This window comes from Chelonoidis abingdonii, chromosome 22 (genome assembly GCF_003597395.2).
Source record: "Chelonoidis abingdonii isolate Lonesome George chromosome 22, CheloAbing_2.0, whole genome shotgun sequence".
NCBI classification, from domain to species: domain Eukaryota; kingdom Metazoa; phylum Chordata; order Testudines; family Testudinidae; genus Chelonoidis; species Chelonoidis abingdonii.
This window is the reverse complement of record NC_133790.1, coordinates 29,864,391-29,890,121: the sequence shown is the minus strand read 5'-3', so window position 1 is coordinate 29,890,121 and position 25,731 is coordinate 29,864,391. Positions and strand designations below refer to the sequence as shown.

The 25,731-nt window shown below is 46.8% G+C and overlaps 1 protein-coding gene across 6 annotated transcripts in view; it reads right to left on the bottom strand.

Annotated features, from left to right (window-relative positions):
* Window positions 1–25,731, bottom strand: part of MORC2 (MORC family CW-type zinc finger 2) — a 112,515-nt gene that overhangs the window by 44,503 nt on the left and 42,281 nt on the right. For all 6 annotated transcript variants that reach the window (XM_075060133.1, XM_032768346.2, XM_032768348.2 and 3 more), the window contains 3 exons: window positions 15,338–15,417; window positions 10,289–10,371; window positions 9,161–9,246 (listed from right to left, as the gene is read on the bottom strand). In XM_075060133.1, the coding sequence (XP_074916234.1) occupies window positions 9,161–9,246; window positions 10,289–10,371; window positions 15,338–15,417 (249 nt within the window). The remainder of the gene's footprint in view (window positions 1–9,160; window positions 9,247–10,288; window positions 10,372–15,337; window positions 15,418–25,731) is intronic.

Sequence of the window (25,731 nt, the reverse complement as noted above, 5' to 3'; positions counted from 1 at the left end):
TCAGTCCCTCTGTATCTTGAGGAGCACCTTGTGAATGAGACAGGTGGGAACACATATAGGAGACTGCCTCCCCATGGGAAGAGAAATGTGTCCGTGATGGAGTCCAGGCTGTGACTGAGGAAGCAGCAGAATCGCTGACACTTCCTTTTGTGTTGTGTAGCAAACAGATCTATTTGGGGAAAGCCCCACTGATGGATGATTGAGTTTACTACGTCCAGGCAAAAGGACCGGTCGTGGTGGTGAAATGACCTGCTGAGATGGTCTGCCAGCTTGTTTTTTATTCCAGGGAGGTACAATGCCTGGAGGTGTATCGAGTGCTCTACACAGAAGTCCCACAGCATGAAGGCTTTCTGGCACGGGGAGAGGAGTGTGCACCCCCATTTGTTGATATAAAACATTGCCATGGTGTTGTCTGTCAGGACTGATACACATTTCCCTGCTAGGTGGGCTCTGAAAGTCTGGCATGCCAGGCGCACCGCTCTCAGGTCCCTGACATTGATGTATAGGGCAAGATCCGCCTGAGACCAAAGACCTTGTGTTCTGAGGTCTCCGAAACATGCCCCCCAGCCCAAATCTGATGCATCTGTCACTAGCAAGAGGGATGGCTGAGGGCTGGTGAAGGGAACCCCTGCACCTACTACCTGTGGGTTGAGCCACGATAGTATGGAGTCGAGGACTGGGAGAGGCAGGGCTATAATCCTGTCCAAACTGTCCTGGACTGGTCGATACACTGACACTAGCCACGACTGAAGAGGTCGAAGTCTGAGTTTGGCCTCTGTACTACATAGGTACAAGGTGCCATGTGTCCCAGGAGCTTCAGGCAATTCCTTGCTGTAGTGAGGAACTGCCTGAGATCTTGTATGATGTTGCCCAGCGACTGAAACCTCGCTTCTGGGAGGTATGCCCTGGCTTGCGTCGAATCCAGTACTGCCCCTACAAACTTTATCCCCTGAACAGGGGACAGCGTTGATTTCCCTTCGTTTAGAAGGAAACCCAGTTCGCTGAATGTCATTCTCATGAAGCCGACCTGCGTCTCCACTTGAGACCTGGAGCAGCCCTTGACCAGCCAGTCGTTGAGGTGCAGGAACACCTATACCTGCTGCTTGTACAGGAACGCGGCCACGACTGCCAGGCACTTGGTGAACACTCAAGGAGCTGCTGACAGGCCGAACGGGAGGACTGTGAACTGATAGTGGCTGTTGTTCACCACAAACCTGAGGTATTTTCTGAGAGGTGGAATTATTTGTAAGTGGAAGTACACAACCTTCAAGTCGAGGGTGGCATACCAGTCTCCTGGATCCAGTGAGGGGATAATGGAGGCCAAAGAGCCATGAGAAACTTCAGTTTTTTCACAAACTTGTTGAGTTCTCGCAGGTGTCAGATGGGCCTGAGCCCACCCTTGGTTTTCGGTATTAGGGAATACTGGGAGTAGAAACCCTTGCCCCTTAGCTTCTGAGGAAGCTCTTCCACTGCCCCTAGAGAGAGGAGTGAGTGCAGATCCTGTACAAGGATTTGCTCATGAGAGGGGTCCCTGAAGAGGGATGGGGAAGGGGGTTGGAAGGGCGGGAGGGCACAAGATTGGATGGAGTATCCCCTCTCTACCATGTGGAGTATCCAGCAGTCCAAAGTGATACAGGACCATGCATGATAGAAAGGAGATAGTTGGGACAAAAACCTAAGGTGGGGTAGATCCAGTTCTTGTACTGGTGCGCAGCCCTCAACTGCACCCTCAAAAGGCTGCTCTAGGGCCAGGAGGCTTGGGCTGGCCAGAGCCCTGGCCCAAGGAGAGGTGCTGTCTTTTCCTGATGCTCCTATTCCTCCTCCGAGGAAAGTCCTGCCAGTTCTGCGGTTTGTAGAACTATGAGGGAGGCTGAGGCCGGAAGTGCCTGCACTGAGTGGCAGGTGTGTGGAGGCCCAAAGACTTGAGGGGGGCCCTTGAGTCCCTTACACTGTGGAGTCTTTCATCCATTTTATCAGAAAATAGGGCCGGACCCTCAAAGGGGAGGTCCTGGATGGTTTGTTGTACCTCGTATGGGAGACCAGAGACCTGCAACCAGGAATTCCTCTTCATTGCAACCCCTGTGACCATTGTGTGGGAGGCCACATCTGCCGCATCCAATGCAGCCTGTAGGAAAGCTTGAGAAATTAGCTTCCCTGCCTCCACCAGTGCCAAGAACTCCGCACGCAAGTCCTGCGGTAGCAGCTCAGTAAAACTGGCCATCGCGCCACCAGTCTTACGCAAGTATCTGCTAACGATGGCCTGCTGGTTTGAAATGTAGAGCTGCAACCCCCCAGCGGAGCAGACCTTTCTCTCCAAAAGGTCTAGTCTTTTAGCATCCTTATTTTTAGAGGAGGGCCCCTGGTACTCACGCTGGTTAGCTGCATCAACCAGCAGGGAATTGGGGGTGGAAATATAGGTGCTCGTGTGCCTTTGAAGGGATAAAGTACCGCCTCTCATTTCTCTTGGCCAAAGGCGACATAGAGGCCAGGGTCTGCCACAAGGTCTTTGTGATCTCAGCTATAGTCTTTATTAATGGCAAGGCACTACAAGAGGGTCTGAAGGGGGTGAGGATGTTTACCATCTGGTCAGCATCATCTACCACCTCCTCTGCCTGGATTCCCAGGTTCTGGGCCACCTGTTGCGGCAGCTGTTGCAGGACCCTGTTATCCTCCAAGGCCAGGGCCATCAGTGTTCCCGCCATGGTTTTATCTGGGGAGGAAAGTCCTGGCAATGGGCTCTACTCACTCCTCTCAGCGTCCAGGTACTGCTGTTCCGCCAGGTCCGTGGCCTGCGGTGCTGGGGCCGCCGGAACCACGAACATCAGTGCCGATGCCAGTGAGGCCAAGACTGCAGCTGCCAGCAAAGGTAGGGGTGTTGGTGGCACCGCTGCTGGCGGCACCGCTGCTGGCGGTGATTGTGGAGGGACGAAAGATGCCAAAGACACCGAGACGGACCTGGATCTTGACCCTTGGATTTGTCCCTAGCTCTGATGATACACCCAGGGCGTCCAGAAGCGCTGAGTTGAGGGTTGCCACTGTGGTGGCCCCGGCACCAGATAAGGCTGGCGGTCACGGTGGGACCCGGACCATCTGTTCCTGGTCCTATTGGAACAGTAGAATTTTGCCTCTGACTCCGAGAAGGATGACCACAGAGGAGCAGTGTTCCGTTGTGCCTGCGAACAGTGCCAAGAAACAGGGGATCAGTGTGGCTCCCCCACATGGGAGGACTGTGCTGGAGAGAAGCACGCTGGAGATGGGGATTGGTGCACCATCATTGCTGGCTTGCCCCTTGATAGGAACGGGGGCTGGGCGGTCACCAGCAATTTGTCTCTCCCCTTCAGGGAGGACGGCGCCATGAGATGCATAAAGTCCTGAGCTGCCTTGAACACTTCTGGCATTGAGGGGAGCTGTAGCTGCCTGCCGTGTCGGTCCAGAAAGCAATGAGGGTCCGGACTCAACTGGACCTCAGGGAGTGCAGGAGTTGATGAGACCCTAGGAAGTGGAGGAGCCAAGGTAATATGGCCCAAATCGGATCTCCCTGCTTCAGGCTCCTTGGGCTTGGAGAGAGGAGAGCAAACCCGCTCCAGCCTCTTCTTTTTCTGGGGCACCGGGGATTAAAACTGGTGCCTCACAGAAGACTGTCTATGGACAGAGCTGTGGTGGTGCCCTGACTCCCTGGGGGTCCTTCCTCATACCAGCTTGTGCACTGTTGACACTGGAGAACTGTGCACCAACGAGGTGGTGCTGGGTGTGGATTCTGCTGACTCTGTGTCAGATTGCGGCCGGAGTGCTGCCTCAATTAGAAGGATCTTGAGTCTTTGATCTTGGTCCTTTAAGGTCTTAGGGAGGAACCCTTTGAAAATTCTGCACTTCTTCTGGTACCTCTCCCTGAGACACCGCAGTTCGGAAGAGTGCAGGTTGCTTTTAGGCATAAACTTTCCACAGACCTCACAGAGCTTGAACCTTGGAGACCAGGACATACTCCGGTACCAGGGAAGAGTTGGGGGGGGGACCCCCCAAAAGGAAACTTAAGAACTACTAAGACTATTAACTAACACTACAAACTATGAACAGAAAGAGTGGACACTGCCAAAACATGCTTGCAAAGTAAACGCAGTTTGTTCCAGCTAGACGTCACCAGCAGTAAGAAGGAACTAAAGGGGTGGCAGGTCCCTATAATGGGAACCATGAAGTCATGACTGCAAGGGGTGTCCAGGCCAACCCTACAGATGCAGCTAAAGGAAAAATCTTCTGGCTGGCACGCATGCAGCATGCACACACCTGACTGGAATGGATTCAAAGAAGAACCATGGTTGCACTGATGAACATTTGGTGCAAAATATTTAAAAGTACTTGTCTACATTTTACATAAACTATGGTTCTCTAAATTAGATTGTAAATTGCTTAGGGCTCAATGATGCAGAGTGATGAGCACCTGTGCAATCCATACCTAGCACCGTGTAGATTTTAGACTAGTAGATCCAGGATCAGGAAGAGACTGAGTGTTCCTTTGGATCTTGTACAGCACTGACTGCTATATCAGCACTTGCATCAGTAATAGCTACAGAGCATAATATATCCAATTTTTGCTTCCCAGTTTACATCACGATTTGTAGCCCTCATGTGCTTCACCCAGATGAAACATTTCATGCCTCATCTGGTGCAAAGATGAAGCCTTTTCTGGAGCTATTCAAATGTCTGTTCATAAATCATAATTCACGTTCTCGTTTTCTCTAAGACTATGAAATGTGTCATGTATGTGTCAGTTCTGACGATTTGCAGTTGTCAGATGGAAGGCTATCCTATGCTGCTGAAATATTTTAGAATAAATGCCTGACAAGCTGATTTATTCAACGTCCATCCTCTTATTATTTGCATTAATGTGATTCTATACTCCTGGGTGTAGCCAGACTAGGAGATACAGGATATTTTTAACTGCAGGGCTCTGCTTCATGGCCCGACAGATCAAAGATAAAATATCTCCTAAAAAACGGATCCATTAAATACTTAAGTTCACTTTCTGGAGCTTTTGGGCTGTTCTAGAACCAAGATGTCCCAGTTGGGAGGCTAAGGGTACATCTACACAACAACAACAAAATCTGCAGCGGGGAGTCTCACAGCTTGGATCTACTGACTTGGGTTCATGAGGCTTGTGCTACAGTGCTAAGAATAGCCATGAAGATGCTCTGGTTCAGGCTGGAGCTAGGGTTCTGAAACCACACTTTCCTGGTCTTCAGAACCCAAGCTCCAGGCTGAGCTGCAACACCTACACATCTATTTTTAGCATTGTAGCACAAGCCCGGTGAACCTGAATCTGTAGACCTGGGCTCCGAGACTTGCTGCTGAGGGTATGGGGTGTTTTGCTGTGTAGATGTACCCTAAGTAATAAAGGAAGAAGCTAGGGACAGCAATGTCTTCCTTCCTTCAGCTGCTGGGTTAGTTTGTTGTAGTCATCTCTTGGGACTCCACTGGCCCAGAGCAAAGCTGATATGGCAGCCTTTTAAAGGAATTCTTTGCTAATGAAACAGCAACATTTTCAAAGAGATATGTGCACATTACTAGGATGAACATGTTTATTAACGTTAGCTTTGGAGATAAGGAATATCAGAAGGAGTGCCCACTTGGCTAGCAGTTGACAGACTTTATCTAGTGTTAGGTGATCATTTATTTTGTAAATTAGATTGATCTCATCGCCACATTCATGCCCAGATATTTAAGAGACACAACATTCTTTAGTGGGGTAGGTTTTGATAGAACCAATTGTTGGGAGACTACCTAGAATATTTTTGTCCCAACTGATTTTTAATCCTGAGCATTTACTGAAGGAAGCCAACATTTTGAATACTGGAGGCAGAGACGTCAAGGTTAGGACAACACAGAAAGAGGTAATTCACACAAAGAGTGTTTTGGTGTTAAACTTTGCCAGTTGGACTCCTATGACTTGAGAATTTATGCACCTGTGAGCTTCTGTGACAAAAGGAAGGGTGACAGTGCACCTCCATTGCCTGGTGCCCCTCTGGAGCTCAAAGGCAGGAGAGTTATTTCCAGTTTCTAAAAGGCTTCTGGACACGGTATGCAATAGTTGTCTCACTGTGCAAATTTAAGGGAAAGTTAATGGAAGCCTCTTTCAATGTGAACTCTCAGTAGACCTCCTCCTCCTTACTTGTTACAAGGGGCCAAAGTAGGTTGACTTATCTTGCCAGACAGACAGTGGAGTTCATAATACAAAGCTTGTTATTAATTATTGTTGGTATTATCAATTCTTTCCCATTTAGTACATTTCTGTTGACATTTCATAAGGCTACGGGAGCTGTCAGGACTTGTGTTAGAGAAGGTGCATTGGGTTAAGTATATTAATGAAATCAGAACCAATGTAAGTTAACACAGTAGAAAGATGATCTAGCAGGTATTGCAGAAGTCACCTATACTTCTCTTTTTTTAAGTGAAGAGTTTATTGGGAGTCTGGGGAAGGTGTTGTTTTGTACAACAGGGCTCCTTTTACCTCCCGGGACCTTGTTCAATATCTTGCTTTCCAGACTTATATAGTTCTTCAGTTAGGGAGAGTCCTGACAAAAAGTCTTTGCTTACATGGGAGCCTGGGGGGAGGAGAGAGTGCAGAATGGCACATAGGGTTTTATGCTCTATTATTTGCAGATCTGAAGTTACTTGACAATTCACTAATTCTAGCTCTGAAATAAATTTGGCCAAATCTGCATGTCTGGTTAATCAGGCTGGGAGTTTTCAGTGTGTGTCGCACACCTTCATTTCCCCACCCTGTGAAAGCTTTTCGGACATGTTTAGCCAGGGTTAGGCTATGTACTAGAGCTAAGTTTGTTTTTGCAATTGAGAGCTTTAATGTCTGCTTAGGTTTTACAGCCTAGGTATATATTTTTGATTTCTGCAGTTGATTTCAATATTTCTATAAAAAAAATGTTATATAGAAAAGTATGATCATGTATGCTAGCTTTAAAGGTTTCCCAATTGCCCTCGGTGGTAAGTGCAGTGGTGCTATTCCTAAAGCTTTTTGAAATTTTGTTCTTATAGTTTCACATTTGGTATTTAATAGTGGGATGCTGCATTTCCAAGAGAAGTTGTTTGCTGGGATGCACTAAGTGCTTTATATCTATTAATAAGGGAGACTAGAACATTCCCTTTGGCCCCATTCATAGGATTCTATTTTATGCAGCACCTCCATCAGAACCAAGAAATAATTAATAAGGGAAAAGAAGTTATGTACATAGGAATAGGAGGAAAACGGTCTCCCACGGGGATTTCTGCATCCCTGAAGTCATAACTCTTCTAAGATCAATTTTAAATTCAAACTATTTTCTCTCCTTCTGCTGTCTGCGGGACAGTCTATCTAGGTCCACATCTAGCAAAGAGTTTAGGTCAGTGCTTCCCATCGTGCAGTACCCTGGGGGGTGCAAGGGAATTTGTCTGGGAGGGGGGGCAGACAGACAGACCTCTCAATTGTTCTTAAAGTCTCAGCTTTCATTTTAAATCGCTGAGTCTCTAAGCTGGTATGGTTATGAAAAAACCCTTCAAAATGTGGAGTGAGTATAACCTATTCATAGACATCTGCCTGAGTTTGCAGAAAGCCTGAAATCAACAGATTCTGGCACGGCCTACCCTAGTCATTTTATATGGGTGCTTACTCAACGACAAAGATGACCATTAACAATAATGACATCTGAAGTATTTCACTGTTCATGAACGCATGTAAGAAAGGTATATTAAGATCTATACCTGCATTTCCCAAAGTGGGAAGGGAATTAATCAGGATGTGTGTGCACAGAAAGTATACACATTAAGCAAGTTAGTTAAGTCTAACACCACCTTGTGGAGTCACAAGGTGAATTCCATTTCCTTGAAGGAGGCTCCGCTTTTGATCTCGTCATATGAATTTGCAATGGAAAAAAAGGTCAACAAAAGCTCTCACCAGCATACTACTGTTTTCTTCTATGGGCTCATCTACTGTAGCAAAACTACCAACATGAATCATGTTATAAGATAACAGTCACTCAGTTCTGCCGTGACATGTTACTGAGGTCAGGTCTACACCTGTGAATTAAAAACGGACATAGCTATATCGCTCACAGCTGTGAAAAATTTCATTTCCAGTACACCGTAGTTAGTTCACTAACTCCCACTGTAGATTCTGTTAGTTTGACAAAAGAATTCTTCAGTCAACCTAGCTACTGCCTCCCCAAAAATATGGATAAACTACACTGATGGAAAAATGCTTTCAATGAAAGCAGGAAGCTTCTACACAATGGCGTTATGATGGCATAGTTGCAGTGCCACAACTGTGCCACTGTAGTGTGGAGATAGCCTGAGTTCTATTACAAACCTAGCACCACCACTGGGTAGCGTGGTTATAGCATGATTTGGTCCCATCCACTCAGGCAAAGCCAAATCATGCTAGAGTGGCTATTGCATTAGATTGCAACCTCCTGATCATGCTAGTGCAGCTCTAACCTCATTTTCTGGTAGTAATGGAAGTCTTCAGGACATAATAGATGTATCATCTTTGTGATTTTCCAGCACACAATATCACCAAGAGAGCAGGGAACGTCCCATTTACCTCAGTGGGAGAGAACTTGATTATGAACACTTAGGATGACCTCTCCAGTACTCATAATACTGAAACTGTCCAGCTAACGTGCTTATCCTGAATGGCTTTATGGACCCCTCAGATCCTGACTTTTCATTCATTTGAAATGATGTTTTATGGGGATAGGCAGGCCAGTGTTGTCTAAACAAAAACAGTCCACTATTCCTTTCACTGCTGGACAACTAAGTTGCTTGGTATCAACATTAAATTGATAACTATCTGGATTACAGAACATGTGGATTTCTATAAAACCAGGCTCACAAACCACAACAAATACATTTTAGCAAGTTCAGTGAAGAAGATGGGCATGGGGAGCCCCAAGCTATCAGAACTGCAAACTCCTCTCAACAAGGTCACCTTGCATAAAGCTCTGAATGCCCTCACCTACATGGGCTTCAGAGTAGCACTGGATATGTTCCTCCAACAAGGCCAATGGGGTGGTCCCTTGGGATGAGGCAAGATAACAGAGGGACACTGGCTACAGCCTGAGAGGGCTATGGAGTAACAGCTCAGGACAACTGAAGCCCTAAGTGGCTTTGTACTCACCGCTGCTTTGCCTCCTTGATCCGCCGCTTGACATCAGCCTCTCTACGCATGGTTATGGCTGTGTTCTGGACTTGCCGTAGAGTCACCTGCAGACATGAAGCATCTCACAATAAAACCAAAATTAAACATTTCTGTAGCATCGCTCCTTCCAAGGATCCAGCAGCATTTTACAGACTTAGGCACAGAAATCTTCTCACTAGCCACAGTAAACAATGAAAACAGCTACCTCTGGGGTGAAGCACAATTATTTAACCACCCTCAGCAACATTACACAACAGATTAGAAGAGGAAACAAAGAATCCTGTATCCAACTGAAACAGTAGGGGGAATTTAGGAAGGCAAAATGGAACTTAGCTAATACTAATATGCCAACACAGCACTGTGGATTAAGGAATTTCGTTTTGAAGTACTTCTCATGAAAAATCCAGCCAACTTCTAGTAGTAGGTTGATGCATTTTTAATACTGAGTGCCACCTTACTGAATACCTGGTATTTCCTTGAAGGTCTCCCATCCAAGTACTGACTGGCCTAGCTTTACTTAGCGTAGTTTTCAGAGTTGGCATGAGTGCTGCACAAGGTGCGGCTTCAGAGGAATACCGCTTATGAGAAAAGAACAGAAATTCTAGCTATGAAGATGGGAAATTTAGGACCAAACTGCAAACCCAACAGGAGAGTGGAAGCCATATAAACAGCCTGAATAGTAGTAAAATTCCAGATTTCTTCACATTCCTCCACTCTCTAGAGCAATGGCATTGAACAAAGGACCTTTTCAATCAAGCTGACCAGCACCCTATACTGACAGTCTGGCAGAGTCTCGCCTGTCCACTGCACATACATCCTGGAGTACTTCACCCCATGCAGAAGCAATGCTCACATGGCTCCCTCAGCTGAGTGGAAACAAGACACTGTCAAACCCTGCAAAATGTAGGCACATCTGTTGAGGAAAACAGACATTAAGGATGCCTGGGAAGACTGAGCACTGAATCAACACAATAGCATCTCCAGCAGAAATGGCCACCTGTCCACAACGAAACACTGGTTAGTACTTGGTATTACCAACTCCACTTAGCTCAGGGAGAGGTGGCTCTGAACCCTCAGCAAACAGGCAGAGAAATGCAGACATCTCACCCTGGAGTCTCGTGTGAGATCCCCGCCCAGGCGAAGTTCAAGTGCACGGGCTTTACTCTCTGCCTCTCGAGCCTTCTCCTCCGCTGGAAGATATACAAAGAAGTAATGTTAATATGTAATACTCAAGAACGCGCCACCAGCATGCATGGCACTTCCCAGAAATCTATATCCCAGAGAGCTTAAAGTCTACATCTGACTAATACAGGCAAGGGAGAGATGACAAGCTGACATAAGAAGGTACACAATAAAATCTTGGACACGAGAGGTCAGACTACCAAATGTGAGCCTAAGGCTGGGCAAATGAGGGGAAGCTAGTGCTCCAACTGAGGAGAGTGGAGGAAAGCCAGCCAGCAGTGAGTCGGAGGAAATCTCTAAGCAGACACAAGGGTGTTGTGGGCAGTGGGGGTGAGGGCAAGAAGTAGAAAGAATAAAAGGCACAACAGCACAAGTAGGAGTCAAAGGGAGCATCAAGGTGTGAAGGATGGCAGAGATCAGGTGAATAGAGAGAGAGAGAAGGACTGAGAGGCAGAACTGTGCAATGCTGTGAAAGCAAAGAGAGTTTAAACTTGATGTGAAAAGAGGCAAGAAGTTAGAGAAGGGACTTGAGTTGTGTGTGTGGGAAGGGATAGAATCATAGAATATTAGGGCTGGAAGGGACCTCAGGAGGTCATCTAGTCCAACCCCCTGCTCAAAGCAGGACCAATCCCCAAACAGAATTTTACCCCAGTTCCCTAAATGGCCTCCTCAAAGATTGAACTCACAGCCCTGTGTTTAGCAGGCTAATGCTCAAACCAATGAGCTATCCCTTCCCCCACAAAATCATAAGACTATCAGAGTTGGAAGGGACCTCAGGAGGTCATCTAGTCCAATCCCATGCTCAATGCAGGACCAATCCCCAACTAAATCCCCAAATGGCCCCCCCAAGGATTGAACTCACAATGCTGGATTTAGCAGGCCAATGCTCAAACCACTGAGCTATCCCTGCCTCCTATGGTTGGGTGGGAAAAGGTTACTGTAACAGTAATTTCTTAAAGAGACAAGAGGGGAGAATCTTGAAGGAATTAAGTGAATTTTGCCTGAAGAGGCTCACATTTGTGTTATGTACAAAGCACAAGGAACCCAATATTATGAAGATTAATCTAAAATAGCAATCTGAGCATATTTGTCCTTAATTGCCAGCGTCTTCATGCACACTCACATCTACATAAAAACTCATTTGGTAGCTTGAGATACTCAATTGCGAGAGGAGTGAAAGAGGCAGAATGGTTCCTGACTCTAGCTGGTGGCATCAAAATTCAGACCACCCATTGGTCTATCTACATGACACTTCAACCACATCCATAGCTGTCCCTATGCACACCTCAGTTAGAAAAATGAGAAGTTACTTATCTTGTACAATAGGAGGATTTCTTCAAGATGTGCTGTCCATATGCATATTCCACTAATGGATACACATGCACTTCATGTGCTGCAGTTTGCAGTCTTTTGGCCAGCAGTGTCTGTATGGTGCCAAAAGTCATCTCATGCTTCATGTCGAAGGCATTCAAGGATAGAGCAAGCCAGCTGCCACCTAATTTCGTCTCAACTGCAGAATCCAGGTGTAAGGACTCTGAGGTAGAGTGAACGGAGGGCAAGCAGTGGAACATGCATACGAACAAAACATCCTGAAGAACTCAAATTATACAAGGTAAGTAACTTGTCATTCTCAGGTGCTTTCCCATACAAACCTGCCACTAATGGTGACTTCCAAGCAGTGATCCGGTGCCACAGAGCTTGGACTCTTCAATAAAGCAAGAACTGCAGCACCACTTCACCAAAAGCAACATCAGACCTGGAGGGATTCATCCCGTGCAGAATGTTTTGTGAATGTGTGAACCAACATCCAAGTTGCCCATGCAGATGTCAGAACACACACATTCTGTCCGTATCCTGAGTGTTTGTCATTGTGTCCCTGTCTTCAGGATATGGTATTGTAATATCCATTGTGGTTTTCCTCTGTTTTACATCCATAGGTTAAGGGGGTTTAAGGGCTCTGAGCTTCACACTCTGGTAACTGTTAACAATCGAGTGTGTCTTGCTTATGTTGTTTATTGTCTGAAGGGGTCCTCGTTTAGTTTACTGACTAGTGACATAATAAATATTTGTGTGTTGCATCTTATTCTGCCTCTGATTTAATAAATCATCCGATGATAGATGCAGGAGGGGGTGGAATCTGCAGACAGCCCATCTTCTGATCCATGTAGACCATAATTAAACTGTTTTGGGCTAACACTACTGGGTCCAGATTGTGTTGGGCTGCCTATAAGGACATTTCCCTCCCACCCACCCATTTTGTTGAGTAGGTCTGTCTAGCAAAAGGTTTTATGTTTAGTCCGAGAATTTCCTGAACCTGCAGAGAGCAGTGTATCAGTAGTGCTCAACCAGCCAACATTCAAGGCATCAGGTGTAATGACTGCAGATCTGACCCTGCTTCTAAGACATTATGTCTGGGTAGAATGGGAGGTGTAAGTGAAGCCACCTGGACATCTGCAACAGTCTGGTTAGTCAAACTGTCTCACTCAGTAAGAGGTTATTGGATAACAGAAGTTCATAGCCTTATTCGGTCTGATCTGTGGGGATCAAGGATATGAGTCCTTGAGCTCAACCAAAGAGAAAAGGTATCTGGTAAAGACCCAGGGCTCAGACCCCTCCTGGAGCAGAAGTATGAGCATTTGGTGTTTTCCTCTGTGGCAAAAACGTCTATTATGGGAGTCCCCACTGATGGAATACTGGCTCTAGGCCTGATTTCTTGAGCAGATTTGCAGTAACCAGCCATGAGTGGTTGCAGCAGAAGTCTGCTAGGTCACTGCTTTTCCCTGGAATATGTACAGTCAATGTGGCTTCCTTGTGTTTATGATAGCACATCCAAAGCCTAATGGCTTCCTAACAGAGAGGGGATGACCACTGGATAGGGACTGGATGACTCTGGAGCTCTTCTCCTCTGGGTCTGAAAAGACTTCCATGGATTGCTACAAGAGAAGGTGCATCTCATCGGTCCTTGCAGAGAATGATAAGCACACCAAACATATCTGTATATGAGACTCTCCTACACATCTGTATAAGAGACATCTACTGTGTCCATCTTTCAGAGGTATGAGTCCATCACGGATTGGATAGGGCTTGAAGCCTGCAGATTTCGAGACCACCATGTTAAGAAGCACTGTATGAGAGAGTCTAACCATCACTACTCAGTCTAGATGAGTCAACACAGATCACAGTGGTCATGTCAAGGAATCAGAAGAGTTCTGTATAAGATTTTTGAGACAAATTTAGCCAAAACTAGGAATCATCGGGTTGGACGCTCACCAGAGTAAGACCTGCTGCCACAGGTGGTAAGAGGGAACTGAGGATGGGTCTTCGCCTTGCCACCCCACCCTTTATGCACTTCCATGGGAGCATAAGGTGGTACAGGGCACCTACACAGCTCTGACGGACACTGCTAATCAAAAAAACCCTCCAGTCTCTCAAACATGGGCACTGCCAGTAGGATCTACACTGACACATACCTGAAGAACTCACTTTATTCATTTCTGTTAGTTTTCAAAGGAATCTTTGCATACATATAGAGAGGGGAGGTAAATGCTTCTCAACATAACATTATGAATTTGTTCAACTGACCAAACCTAAGGTTATCCTGTACTGTCAGATTCAAATGCAGATTCCTCCACTGGACATTTCACCGTCTTCATAGAGAGGAGCAAGAAATCTTTATGCTTCTTTCTAGATTTGGTTTTGTTCTCCATGAAGGAGGGAGAAGAGTGTTTAGAACAGGGGTCCCCAACCTGGTGCCTCTGGGCACCATGGCGCCTGCCAGGGCGTCTAAGCATGCCCGTGTACTGGCCGGTGGACGAGCATCTGCCGAAATGCCGTTGACAAGCAGCGTCATCCAAAGGCATCGCTGCCAAAATACTGCTGATTTTCTATGGCATTTCAGCAGTGATGCCTCTGGATGACTCTGCTTGTCGGCGGTATTTTGGCAGGGATGCCTTTTGACGTTGTTGTTTGTCGGTGGCATTTCGGCAGATGCTCGTCTGTGGCTTGTTGTCTGGCGCCCACCAGATGAAAAAAGGTTGGGGACCACTGGTATAGCATGACAAGGTGGGGAGAACTAAGATGAGTTCTCCGTAAAGAAAGAATGGGACCCCTCTGCAGACACTTTGAGTAATTTCTAGAACCAGACTAGCTGAAACAATAAAAAGAAGTCTCCTTGTGAGTGACTGTTCCTTTAAGGTGGGGGACATGAGGGAATAACAGAACCAAGAGGTTCCATGGTACTGAAAGAAGAGAGCAGCAGCATAGGGGAAACAAGGAGGAAGCTGCTACTTGGCTCCAAAAGGAGTAATGGAGGAGAGGAAAGATATAACAAATGTTTGGCAATACAGAAAAGGGAGAGAAAACAAAAGATGGTGCCAGAGAAAATGAAAGGGAAGGATGAAAAGAAAACTAAAGTTCCAATGGAAACATGATTGATTCATCGCCACCTCTATTTCCCCCTCACTCTTAGACTTAGCGACTGATTGTCAGAGCCCCCTGCCCCACTCCCAATCTCTGCCAGATATAGGGGCACATTTACCCCTGTATGGAGACAAACTTCCCAGAAGGAACAAAGTAATCAGCTCCAGGGAAAGGAGAAGCAAGTAAGAAAAACTAAGGTAATGATTTCTGTGTGGGCAGTTGGGGATAATGGTCCCTTGGGATAATACATGCACAGGTTAGACAATTAGTGTCAGAAACAGAAGAATGTTTGTGCGCTTAAGGAAAGTGTTATTTTTTGGATCTCTGAGCTTCATATAGAATGCTCACAGAAGGAATCATATGGGAAGCTAGTTCTGCGCAACAGAGGGAAAAGGCGAGGCTTATCCATATGACCATCAGACACGTATAGGCAGGGCACCTGAGCAATCATGGCGTTCACCACAACTGTTGCCATTATAAAGCAAGTCAGAGGGGCAAGCCTGGCTTCACCATTCCTGCACTAATGCAGGACCCATGCACACACTCGGGACCCACCTATCCGAGCCATGTGCTCCGCTTTCTTCACCTCCTGCTCCGCACGGGTCTTGAAGCGGTTTGAAGTGTATTTATACATCCTGTGATGAACAGAATGTATTTATTAGTGATTCCATCAGCCAGCTCAGGCACAACTATAGAAAGGCTGCATGTAGCAGGAATGGCAGAACAGTCCACAGATTATGCAATGTGCCAGAGGCCACCATCACCCTTAATAACCATCTTGTCCAGAGACTAAAGGTCCCCACATTCCATTCTCCTCACCAAAAGGGAGACCCTTCATGCAGCCATTCCCTCACCCAACCCAGAGCCTCCTGACCAAGTTATGCTGATCTCTCAAGCAGTCCTCCCCCCAAAGTCTGCATTGCATATGCTACCCTATCATATTTAAAGTAGAACTGGGCAAACACTGTGAAGATGACGGTTTGGGAACCTCGAACAAATTTCTTGCAAAAACAGAATCTGTGAGCATCATTTCTTGTCATTTAAATCCATCTCATTTGGGCACAGGACTGGGAAAAGGGTTCTATTCTTAGCTCTCCAACTAAGTCACATTGTGACCTGCAAAAATCTCTTCGGAATCCATTTTCAAAATTAGTCACGGATTTTTTGGCTTTTAACTTGATACCCCTTGGGTCTGGTTTTTAAGGGGTGCACAGAACCCACAACTCCAAAGCCCATGGGGACTAGGGTTTCTCAGATGGCACCAAGATCACCTTATTCTTAGCCCTGGCCTACACTGGGGGGCGGGGGAGAGGGGTGGAAATCGGTCTAAGTTACGTAACTTCAGCTACATGAATAACTTACCGTGGTGAGTCGACTGCTGCCGCTCCCCCATCGACTCTGCCTGTGCCTCTTGTGGAGCTGGAGTACAGGAGTCGATGGGAGAGCGCTTGGGGGGGTCAGTTTACCACATCTAGACTAGACTAGACGTGATAAATCGATCCCCGCTGGATTGATCACTGCCCGCCGATTCAGCAGGTAGTGTAGACATACCCTTAGAAGCCTCCACCAACAGGGATTTCAGAACCTCCCTTGGAAGCCTATTACAGTGCTTAACTATCCTTACAGTTATAAAGTTTTCCATAATATCTAACCTAAATCTCCCTTGCTGCAGATTAAGTCAACTATTTCTTGTCCATTCTTCAGTGGACAGAGAATTGGTCATTGTCCTCTTTATAACAGACCATAATATATCTGAAGATTTATCAGGTCCTCCCTCAGTCTTCTTTTTTCAAGACTAAACATGACCTATGAGGAAAGATTATTTTAAAAAATGGGCAAGTTTTTAAAGCCTTTTATCATTTTTGTTGCTGTCCTCTCGACTCTCTTCAATTTGTCCACGACTTTCCTGAAGTATGGTGTCCAGAACTGGACACAATACTCTGCTGAGACCTCACCAGGGTCAAGTAGAGTAGAACAATTACCTCCCGTGTCTTACATATGATACTCCTGTTAATATACCCCAGAAGGACACGAGCCTTTTTTGCAATTGCATCACATTGTTGGCTCGTATTCAATTTGTCATCCACTGTAGCCCCCAGATCCTTTTCACTGTTCCCCATGTTGTATTTGTGCATCTGATTTTTTCTTCCTAACTGCAGTACTTTGCACTTCACTGAATTTCATCTGGTGGCATTCACTGTCAATGTCATTTTGAATTCTAATCATGCCCTTCCAACTGCAAGCAATCCCTCTCAGCTTGGTGTCATCTGTAAATTTTAGAAAAACACACTCTCGACTCTATTATCTAAACCATTAACGAAAATATTGAATAGTACTGAACTCAGAACAGACTCCTGTGAAATCCCACTAGTTATATCCCCCCATTTTGACAGTGAACCATTGATAACTACGGAGTACAATCTTTCAACAGTTTTACACCCACCTTATAGCAAGTTTATGTAGACATTATTTCCCTAGTTTCCTTATGAGAATCAAGTATCAGAAGGGTAGCCATGTTAGTCTGGATCTGTAAAAGCAGCAAAGAGTCCTGTGGCACCTTATAGACTAACAGACGTATTGGAGCATGAGCTNTGCTGTAAATGACAAACAGGGTGCTGTGTATCTGTGTCACTGTGTATCAGAAAAAGCAGCAAAGAGTCCTGTGGCACCTTATAGACTAACAGACGTATTGGAGCATGAGCTTTCGTGGGTGAATACCCACTTCGTCGGATGCATGTCACTTATAAGTGTATGACAAGTCTTACTAAAATCAAGATATATCACATCAACAGCTTTCTCCCCAGCCACTAGGCCAGTAACCCTGTCTAAGAAGGAAGTTAAACTGGTTTGGCATGATTTGTTCTTTGCCAAATCCGAACCAGTTATTTCCTTATAACCCTATTTTCATCTAGGTGCTAACAAAATGATTGGTCTTATAATTTGTTCCATAATCTTTCCAGGTATCAAAGTTAGGCTGTCTGGTCTAGAATTCCCCAGGTCCTTTTTATTCCCCTTTTTAAAGGCAGGGTGTTCATGTACCCTTCTCCAGCCATCTGAGACCTCACCCATTCTCCATGAGTTCTCAAAGATAACTGCTGACAGTTTTGAGATTGCTTCAGCTGGTTCCGTAAGTGTCCCAGATGTGTATTCCACTTCAGTGTGTGTGTGCCCAACGTGCTGGAACATTTTGTCTAGCCATACCCATAGAGGGATGGCACTCAAGCGTTGGGGCTGTGGCTCTTCCCCTGGCTATATCAGGCAGTGCCACCCCAACCCCCATCAATTTCTTTGCACCGAAAGTCTGATGCAGAGGGGATTGAGAGTGGGTTGTGGAATATATGCCTGCATTACTTCTCAAAGAACCACAATGACAGTAAGTAACCATTTCTTCTTCTTTGCAGACATGTATACCACTTAGATGACTCACAAGCAGTACCCCAATCTGGAGGCAGGGCTTGGAGTCTGCTGGAACAAGGATCACAGGATCGCCCCTCTGAGGCCTGTACTCATTCTGGACGATGCAGTAACAACACAGTGGTCCGTAAACATATACGTGGCCAGCCTCCAAACGTCCAGTAGGGAAATGTCATTGAGGAATGCTATCAACGTCGCTTGCGCCCTCATGGCGTGAGCTCATATGCTCTGAGTAGGCATAGCCAAAGCTATTTCATACACAGTCTTGATACAAGATCCATCTAGAAATAGTCTGAGCAGAGACCGCTTCTCCCTTCATGCAGTTCGCATAGGAGACAAAACAGGCAAGGTAAAGCACGAAATGGTTTAAGTCCTATCTAGATAAAATGCCTGACATCGTCTGACATCCAAGTTATGGAGACGCCGTTCCTAATGGGAAGAGGACCCGTGTTTTTCCCGAAGTCGCAAATTCATCTGAATCAGGCAGTGTAACTGAGATGCCACCTCGAACAAAAACTTTGGGTGCAGTCAAAGTGTCACTTGGTCCTTGGAGAACTGAGTGTAAGCTGGCTTGGCCATGAGGGCTTGCAACTCACACACCCTTTTTGTGCATCTGATAGCTATCAAAGACACAGTTTTCTGAGACAGAAGGAGCAGTGGACAGAACTTAAAAGGCTTGAATGACAGGCCCATGAGAGCAACCACAACCATATTTAGGTCCAAACGGGAACCGGTTTTCGGACCAGAGAATGGAAGTGGAGAAACCCTTTCCGAAATTCGTCACCATGGCATTGGAAAAAAGTGCTACTCTTGAATGGGGGATGAAATGATACTGCTGAAAAACACACTCTTAGTGAACTGACCACAAGGCCCAATTTCTGAAGATGTAACAGAATGTTGCAGTGAAATTGACAAGATAGCTAACAGCTAATATAAGTAAATCAGCATCTACACTGCATGGCCCTAAGTGCACCAACATAAGCCCTATGTCTCTGGTGGAGGTGGAGTTATGAGGCTGGTGTAATAGGGCACTTACATCAGCAGAAGCAAGTCTGGAGCGTAAACACTGACATAATTAGACGCATGTAAGCTGCCTTATATCGGCTTAACTGTGTAGTGTAGACCAGTCCTTTGTTTTCCTTTGTCACAAACAGGGGGGTGTCTGCACCATCATCATGTGGCAAAGATGACCTGGAGGAAACGTTCCTTCAGAAATCACTTGTGGTTCAGGGAGAAGACCCTGCTGAGATGACCTGTGAGATGATTTTGCACTGTTGATGCTACCTGAGTGATGTCTTCTTCGAAGCAAAATTGCCACAGATCGATCACCTCCACACAGAGTAACCTGGAATGTGCTCCCCCTTGTCTGCTCACATAGTACATCATAGTGGTAACATGCAAACCACTGAGTGTCTTATGCGGTCTCCGAAGGCACAACATACATTGTGGATGGCCCAAAGTTCCAACACATTGATATGGAGCGAGGCTTCCTGTTCTGACTAGATGTTCTGCAACTTTAACGAGTCCAGATGTGCTCCCCATCCCCCACCCAGAAAGGAAGTGTCAGGTGGAGAGGGCCAAGCAAAGGGGACTCCTTGGCACACATTCTGTGGGGACTCTCACCAAGGCAAAGAATCTAGGACTGGTTGACGCAGGTGAACCAAACTGTGCAGAGAATGCAAGGCAGAGTGGTAGACTGTCCTGAACCACATCGCCAGGTTGCGCCTTCTCCCTCTTCAGAACTGGACCACTTGTGTGCAAGTGGACATGCAACCCAATAGGCTCAGACACATGGGGACTGTCATGGAGGACTGAGATTGCAGACTGAGGAAGAACCATTGCACTGCCTGGAAGCGGTCCGTCAGAAGGAACGCCTCAACCTCGTGGAATCTAACAGGGCTCTAATGAACTCGATTTTTTGAGTGGGAGCTGAACAGGAGAACCATATACTGGAAGTGGCATTCTCCTGCCACAAAAACAAAAACTTTCTATGGCTCAGGAGAATTGCCACATGAAAGTAGATCCAGAGCAGCAAACCAATCATTCTGAAACTGCGCGGGGAAGATCGCTGACAGAGTGATCCTGTGGAATCTCACATACTTGATAGATTTGCTGAGGCTGCAAAGATCAAGAATGGGTCTCCTCCCTCCCTTGGATTTCAGTATCAGGAAGCACCAGGAGTGAAAGCTGTGGCCAGAGTGTTCTGGCGGAACTTCCTCCACCGCTCCCAACATCAGAGAGCTGACCTGCTCAATGAGAGTTTTGTGAGAAGGGTCCCTGAAGAGGGACGGGGAGGGCTGTGGAAAGGGGCTGTGGAGAGGAACTGGATTATGTAGCCCAATATGACAGTGTCTAGGACCCAGCTATCAGAAGTAATCGGGTCCCAAGCACTGTAAAAGTGGGCCAGCCTGTCCCCAAAGGGATGGAGAAACAGAGAGGGTAGGGTAATGACTGGACCAGTGCTCTGGACTCAAGAGTCAAAATGGGTACTCAGCGAGCGCCGGGGGTGGGGGGGAAGGGGGAAGCATGGAGTGCCCTAAGCCTGAGCCTGACTGCATCCTCTTTTTGGATCTATCCCCTTTCTAGGGTATTCCCACTGTTTCGAGGGAAAAGATTGCACAAAGGAATGCTGTGGGCAATACTATTGCTGCACCCCATAGTGGTGGACAGCACATACAGCACAGCACATACACTCCCAAGGATCTCACAGTAGCCCGGGAATCCTTAAAGCAGTGCAAAAAAAAGGCATGCCTGGGAATAAGACTCGGCTGTCAAAGGGCAAGTCCTCTATGGCTTTCTAGATATCCAAAGCAATCCCTGAGTTCTGTAACCAGGAAGCCGTCCTCATAGTTTCTGCCGAGGCCCTGACCCTGGCCGAGGAGTCCACAACATTGAGGATGGACTGCCCGGGCATTTTGGCTATCAAGCAGTCTTCCACAACAAATACCAGAAACTCCTCATGTGAGGCCTTGAGCAACGGGTGATTGAATTTAGATGTGGCTGACGAATTGAGGAAATCATATTTGGACAGCAAAGCTTGTTGATTTGTGATCCTCATCTGTAGGGATGGTGAGGTATAAATCTTCCTGCCCAGAAGAACCAATCACTTGGAGTCTCTGTCCTTGAGGATAAACTGGAACCTACCCTGCTGGAACCTCTTACCACCACCACCACCACCAGCACCAGGGAATTCAGGGCCCGATGGGAATAAAACCCCTCAAATCCTTGCATGAGAAGAAAATACAAAATAGCTCTTTTCCATGCACTTATGTCATTGGTGGTACCGAGAACAGTGGTGTACTCCACAGGGCTTTTGCCAGCTCAAGGAGCACATCACTGTTCGGGAGGGCCAGTCTCCCAGGAATGGCAGGCTGTAAAATGTCCACCAGTTTGGTGTTTTTTCTTGGAGAAACTCCTGATGCCCAAGGATCCAACAACATACTGTAAAAGACCCTAATACACCTTGAAGTCTTCTGGAATAGAAGGGGCGGATGAACAAGGAAGTATGGCATCATCTGGTGACAAGGATGAGGGACTTGGCTGAGCCAAAATCAGCTCTTGCTCCCATGAAGACGTACCTGGGAGGACTCTGGCAGCTCAGCAGAGGGAAAGATCATTGATGTCTGGGTTTACGGCTAATCCAGGTGACTTCAGCTTTGAACAGGATGAAGAGCAGGATCTCTGAGAGCAAGGACCATCCTACTGAGTCCAAGGAGGCCACTGATATGGGTAGGGCATTGGTGGCCAGTAGTGGCCAGGACATGGTCCACCGTCTCAGCCACAGGGCATATGACATCTCTGGGAGCCATATTAATCCACTGGTGGTCCCTAGAGTTCATTGGGTAATGCGGAGTGAGAGGATGACGACTCCAACTTGGAATCAGAGACTCAGGAGGAGCGACGCCTAAGGCATCGGACAGGCGTTCTGATTCATCCATCGCCCAGAATGAGGTGTGGATCGGTGTCCCTGATGAAGGCAGTACTATTAGCACCAACCGTGAGAGGCAGCAGCACTCTCTGAACCCAAGGGTGATCTTCGGCCCGAGTAGGGCCTCAGTACCGGATCAGGCTGCATAGACTGTTCAATCAGGTGCTGCTTGAGACAAAGGTCCCTCACCACCTGAGTCCATTTCTTGAACAACCTACAGAACCACCAACGCTTTTTAAGGTGGGTCTCACCAAGACAAAGCAGGCACAGCGTGTGGGGGTCACTGTTAGGGATTACCCCTCCACAGGAGGGACCACAATGAGGGCATCAATGGGGAACACTATCTACTAACTATACAATAAACTAAATGCAAGGTTGTGCGACTACAACCATACAAAGCTCCGATTCCAACTACAGGTGGTGAGAAAGAACTGAGAGGGGTCAGGGTGGTGCCACCTCATATAGCCAGGGAGGGGCCACACAGTCATGAGCATCACCCCTCCATAGTTACTGCTGCACAAAACCCTCCTGCTCCAGCGTGTTGGGCATGCACACATCTGAGCTGAATACACACATCTATGCGAAGAACTGCCAGCTCTACAGAACTCCTTTATCTCTTAGATTTTCTTTCCATGGACCTTCCCTATCAGTTCTGAGTTCCTTACAATCTGCTTTTTTGAAGTCTTTATTCTGCTTCTCTCACTCCTTCCCCTTTCCTTAGAATTATGAAATCTATAATTTCACGATCATTTTTACACAAACTGACTTTAACCTCCATATTTACAACCAATTCGTCTTGGTCAGAATTAAGTCTAAAATGGCTGTCCACCTGGCTACTTCCTCCATCTTCCAAAGGGGCTTTTCTCCCCTGCATTTGGTGTAAGAGGTTCATGGCACTTAGAAACAGAGTGCAGGATCTTGAGACCAGAGTGGCTGAACGGGAGGAACTAAGTCTTGGTCTACACTACGAGTTTAGGTCTAATTTAGCAGCATTATATTGATTTAACCCTGCATCCATCCACACAACGAAGCCGCTTTTTTCAACTTAAAGGGCTCTTAAAATCGATTTCTGTACTCCTCCCCCAACAAGGGGATTAGCGCTGAAATCGACTTTGCCAGTCGAATTTGGGGTAGTGTGGTCATAATTTGATGGTATTGGCCTCTGGCAGCTATCCCAGAGTGCTCCATTGTGACCGCTCTGGACAGCGCTCTCAACTCAGATGCACTGGCCAGGTAGACAGGAAAAGGCCTGCGAACTTTTAAATCTCATTTCCTGTTTGGCCAGTGTGGCAATCTGCAGGTGAGTGTGGATCTCAAAAAGGTGACCATGATGGAGTCCCAGAATCACAAAAGAGTCCCAGCATAGACCGAACGGGAGGTACGGGATCTGATCACTGTATGGGGAGACGAATCCATGCTATCAGAACTCCATTCCAAAAGACGACGTGCCCAAACATTTGAAAAAATCTCGAAAGGCCCGAAGGACAAAGGCTAGAACAGGGACCCGCTGCAGTGAAACTTAAGGAGCTGAGGCAAGCCTACCAAAAAAACAGAGAGGCAAACGGCCGTTCCAGGTCAGAGCCCCGGACGTGCTGCTTCTATGATGAGCTGCATGCCATTCTAGGAGATGCCTCTACAACAACCGCACTCCTGTGCTTTGACTTCGTCAATGGAGTAGCACACAACAGAGATGCGGGGTTTGGGGATGAGGAAGATGATGAGGAGGTTGAAGATGGCTCACAGCAAGCAAGCAGTTAAACCATTTTCCTCAACAGCCAGGAACTGTTTCTCACCCTGGACCTGGAGTCAGTACCCCCCGAACCCACCCAAGGCTGCCTCCCGGACCCACCAGGCAGGGAAGGGACCTCTGGTGTGTGTACCTTTATAAATATCAGACATGGTTTAAAAACAAGTATGTTTAATGATTAATTTGCCCTGGCATTCGCGGCCAGCACACCTACTCGAAAAGTCTGTTAATGTGTATGGGGATAGAGTGGAAATTCTCCAGGGACATCTCCATAAAGCTCTCCTGGATGTACTCCTCCCTGGTAGGACAGTTTACCACACCAGGCCAATAGCACATAGTCTGGAATCATTGCATAACAGAGTATATGGTCCTGGTGTTTGCTGGCATTCAAACAATATCCGTTCTTTATCTCTGTGTTATTTTCAGGAGAGTGATATCATTCCTGGTCACCTGGTTGAAATAGGGTGATTTTATTAAGGGGACATTCAGAGGTGCACGTTCCTGCTGGGCTGTTTGCCTATGGCAGAACAGAAATGTTCCTCGCTGTTAGCCACGTGGTGGGGGGAGGGGTGAAGCGATCATCCCAGAGAATTGGGTGTGTGGGTGGGGGGAGGTTAGTTGGGCTTGTGCTGCACATTACCCCAAAAACCACAGCCCCTCCTTTTAAATTGTCAACCCATTTTATATGGCCAACCCAATGGCTGCTTGGTATGGGAAACGAGGGCGCTCTTGTCTGAAACCATTCCCACATGTTATGAAGGTTAAAGAAGTCAAAACATTGTGTCTTACCATGGTTGCCTGCAAGTCGAATTCTGTTGCCCGGCCCTGTGTGAGTGATCTCACATCAAACCAGCATATCCTCAATAAGAGGCAAAATGCAACCTTGTACCGAAAGCACATGTGCTATGTAATGTTAACAGCAAGGTTTACCGTGAAAGAGTCTACCCATTCTCTAAAATGTGTCTTTTTAACTCCACCAGCTGCAAATGTTTCAATGCTCACACTATCTTTTCCTTCCCAGAGGCTAGCGAAGATTGTAAGGTGAAAAAAAACGCAGTCGCGATGAAATATCCTCTGGGCTCATGCAGTCCTCCCACACTGAAAGAGCCCAGCAGAATGTGTGCAGGCAGACAATGTCAGAGTCCAGGAAAGCATAGTGAACACGAGGACAGGTGGCAGGCTGAAGATGATAGGTGACATCAGTTTGGTGACAGAAGGCAAGAGGCAATGCTGAGACTACTGGAGGAACAAACTGATATGCACCAGCATATGGTTGAGGTTCAGGAAAGGCAGCAAGAGCACAGACCACTGCTGCAGCCTCTGTGTAACCAACCGCCCTCCTCTCCAAGTTCCATAGTCTCCTCACCCAGACACCCAAGAACGCAGTCGGGGGGCCTCTGGGCAATCAACAACTCCATCCCAGAGGACTGCCCAAGCAACAGAAAGCTGGCATTCAATAAGTTTTTAAAGCACAGTGTGGCTGTGTCCCTCCTTCCTTCCCCACCCCTCCCAGGCTATTTTGGCAGCTATCCCCCCATTTGTGTGATGAATTAATAAAGAATGCATGAATGTGAAGCAACAATGACTTTATTGCCTCTGCAAGCGCTGATCAAAGGGGTGAGGGGAGGGTGGTTAGCTTACAGGGAAGTAGAATGTTGGGGGGCTCAACAAGAGGAGTTGGGGGGCTCAAAGAGAAACAGAACTTTCACACTGTAGCCTGGCCAGTCATGAAACTGGTTTTCAAAGCTTCTCTGATGTGCAGTGCGCTCTCCTGTACTTTGCTAACCCCCTTTGTATGTGGCTGCACAAAATCAGCAGCCAGGCGATTTGCCTCATCCTCCCACCCCGCCATAAACATCT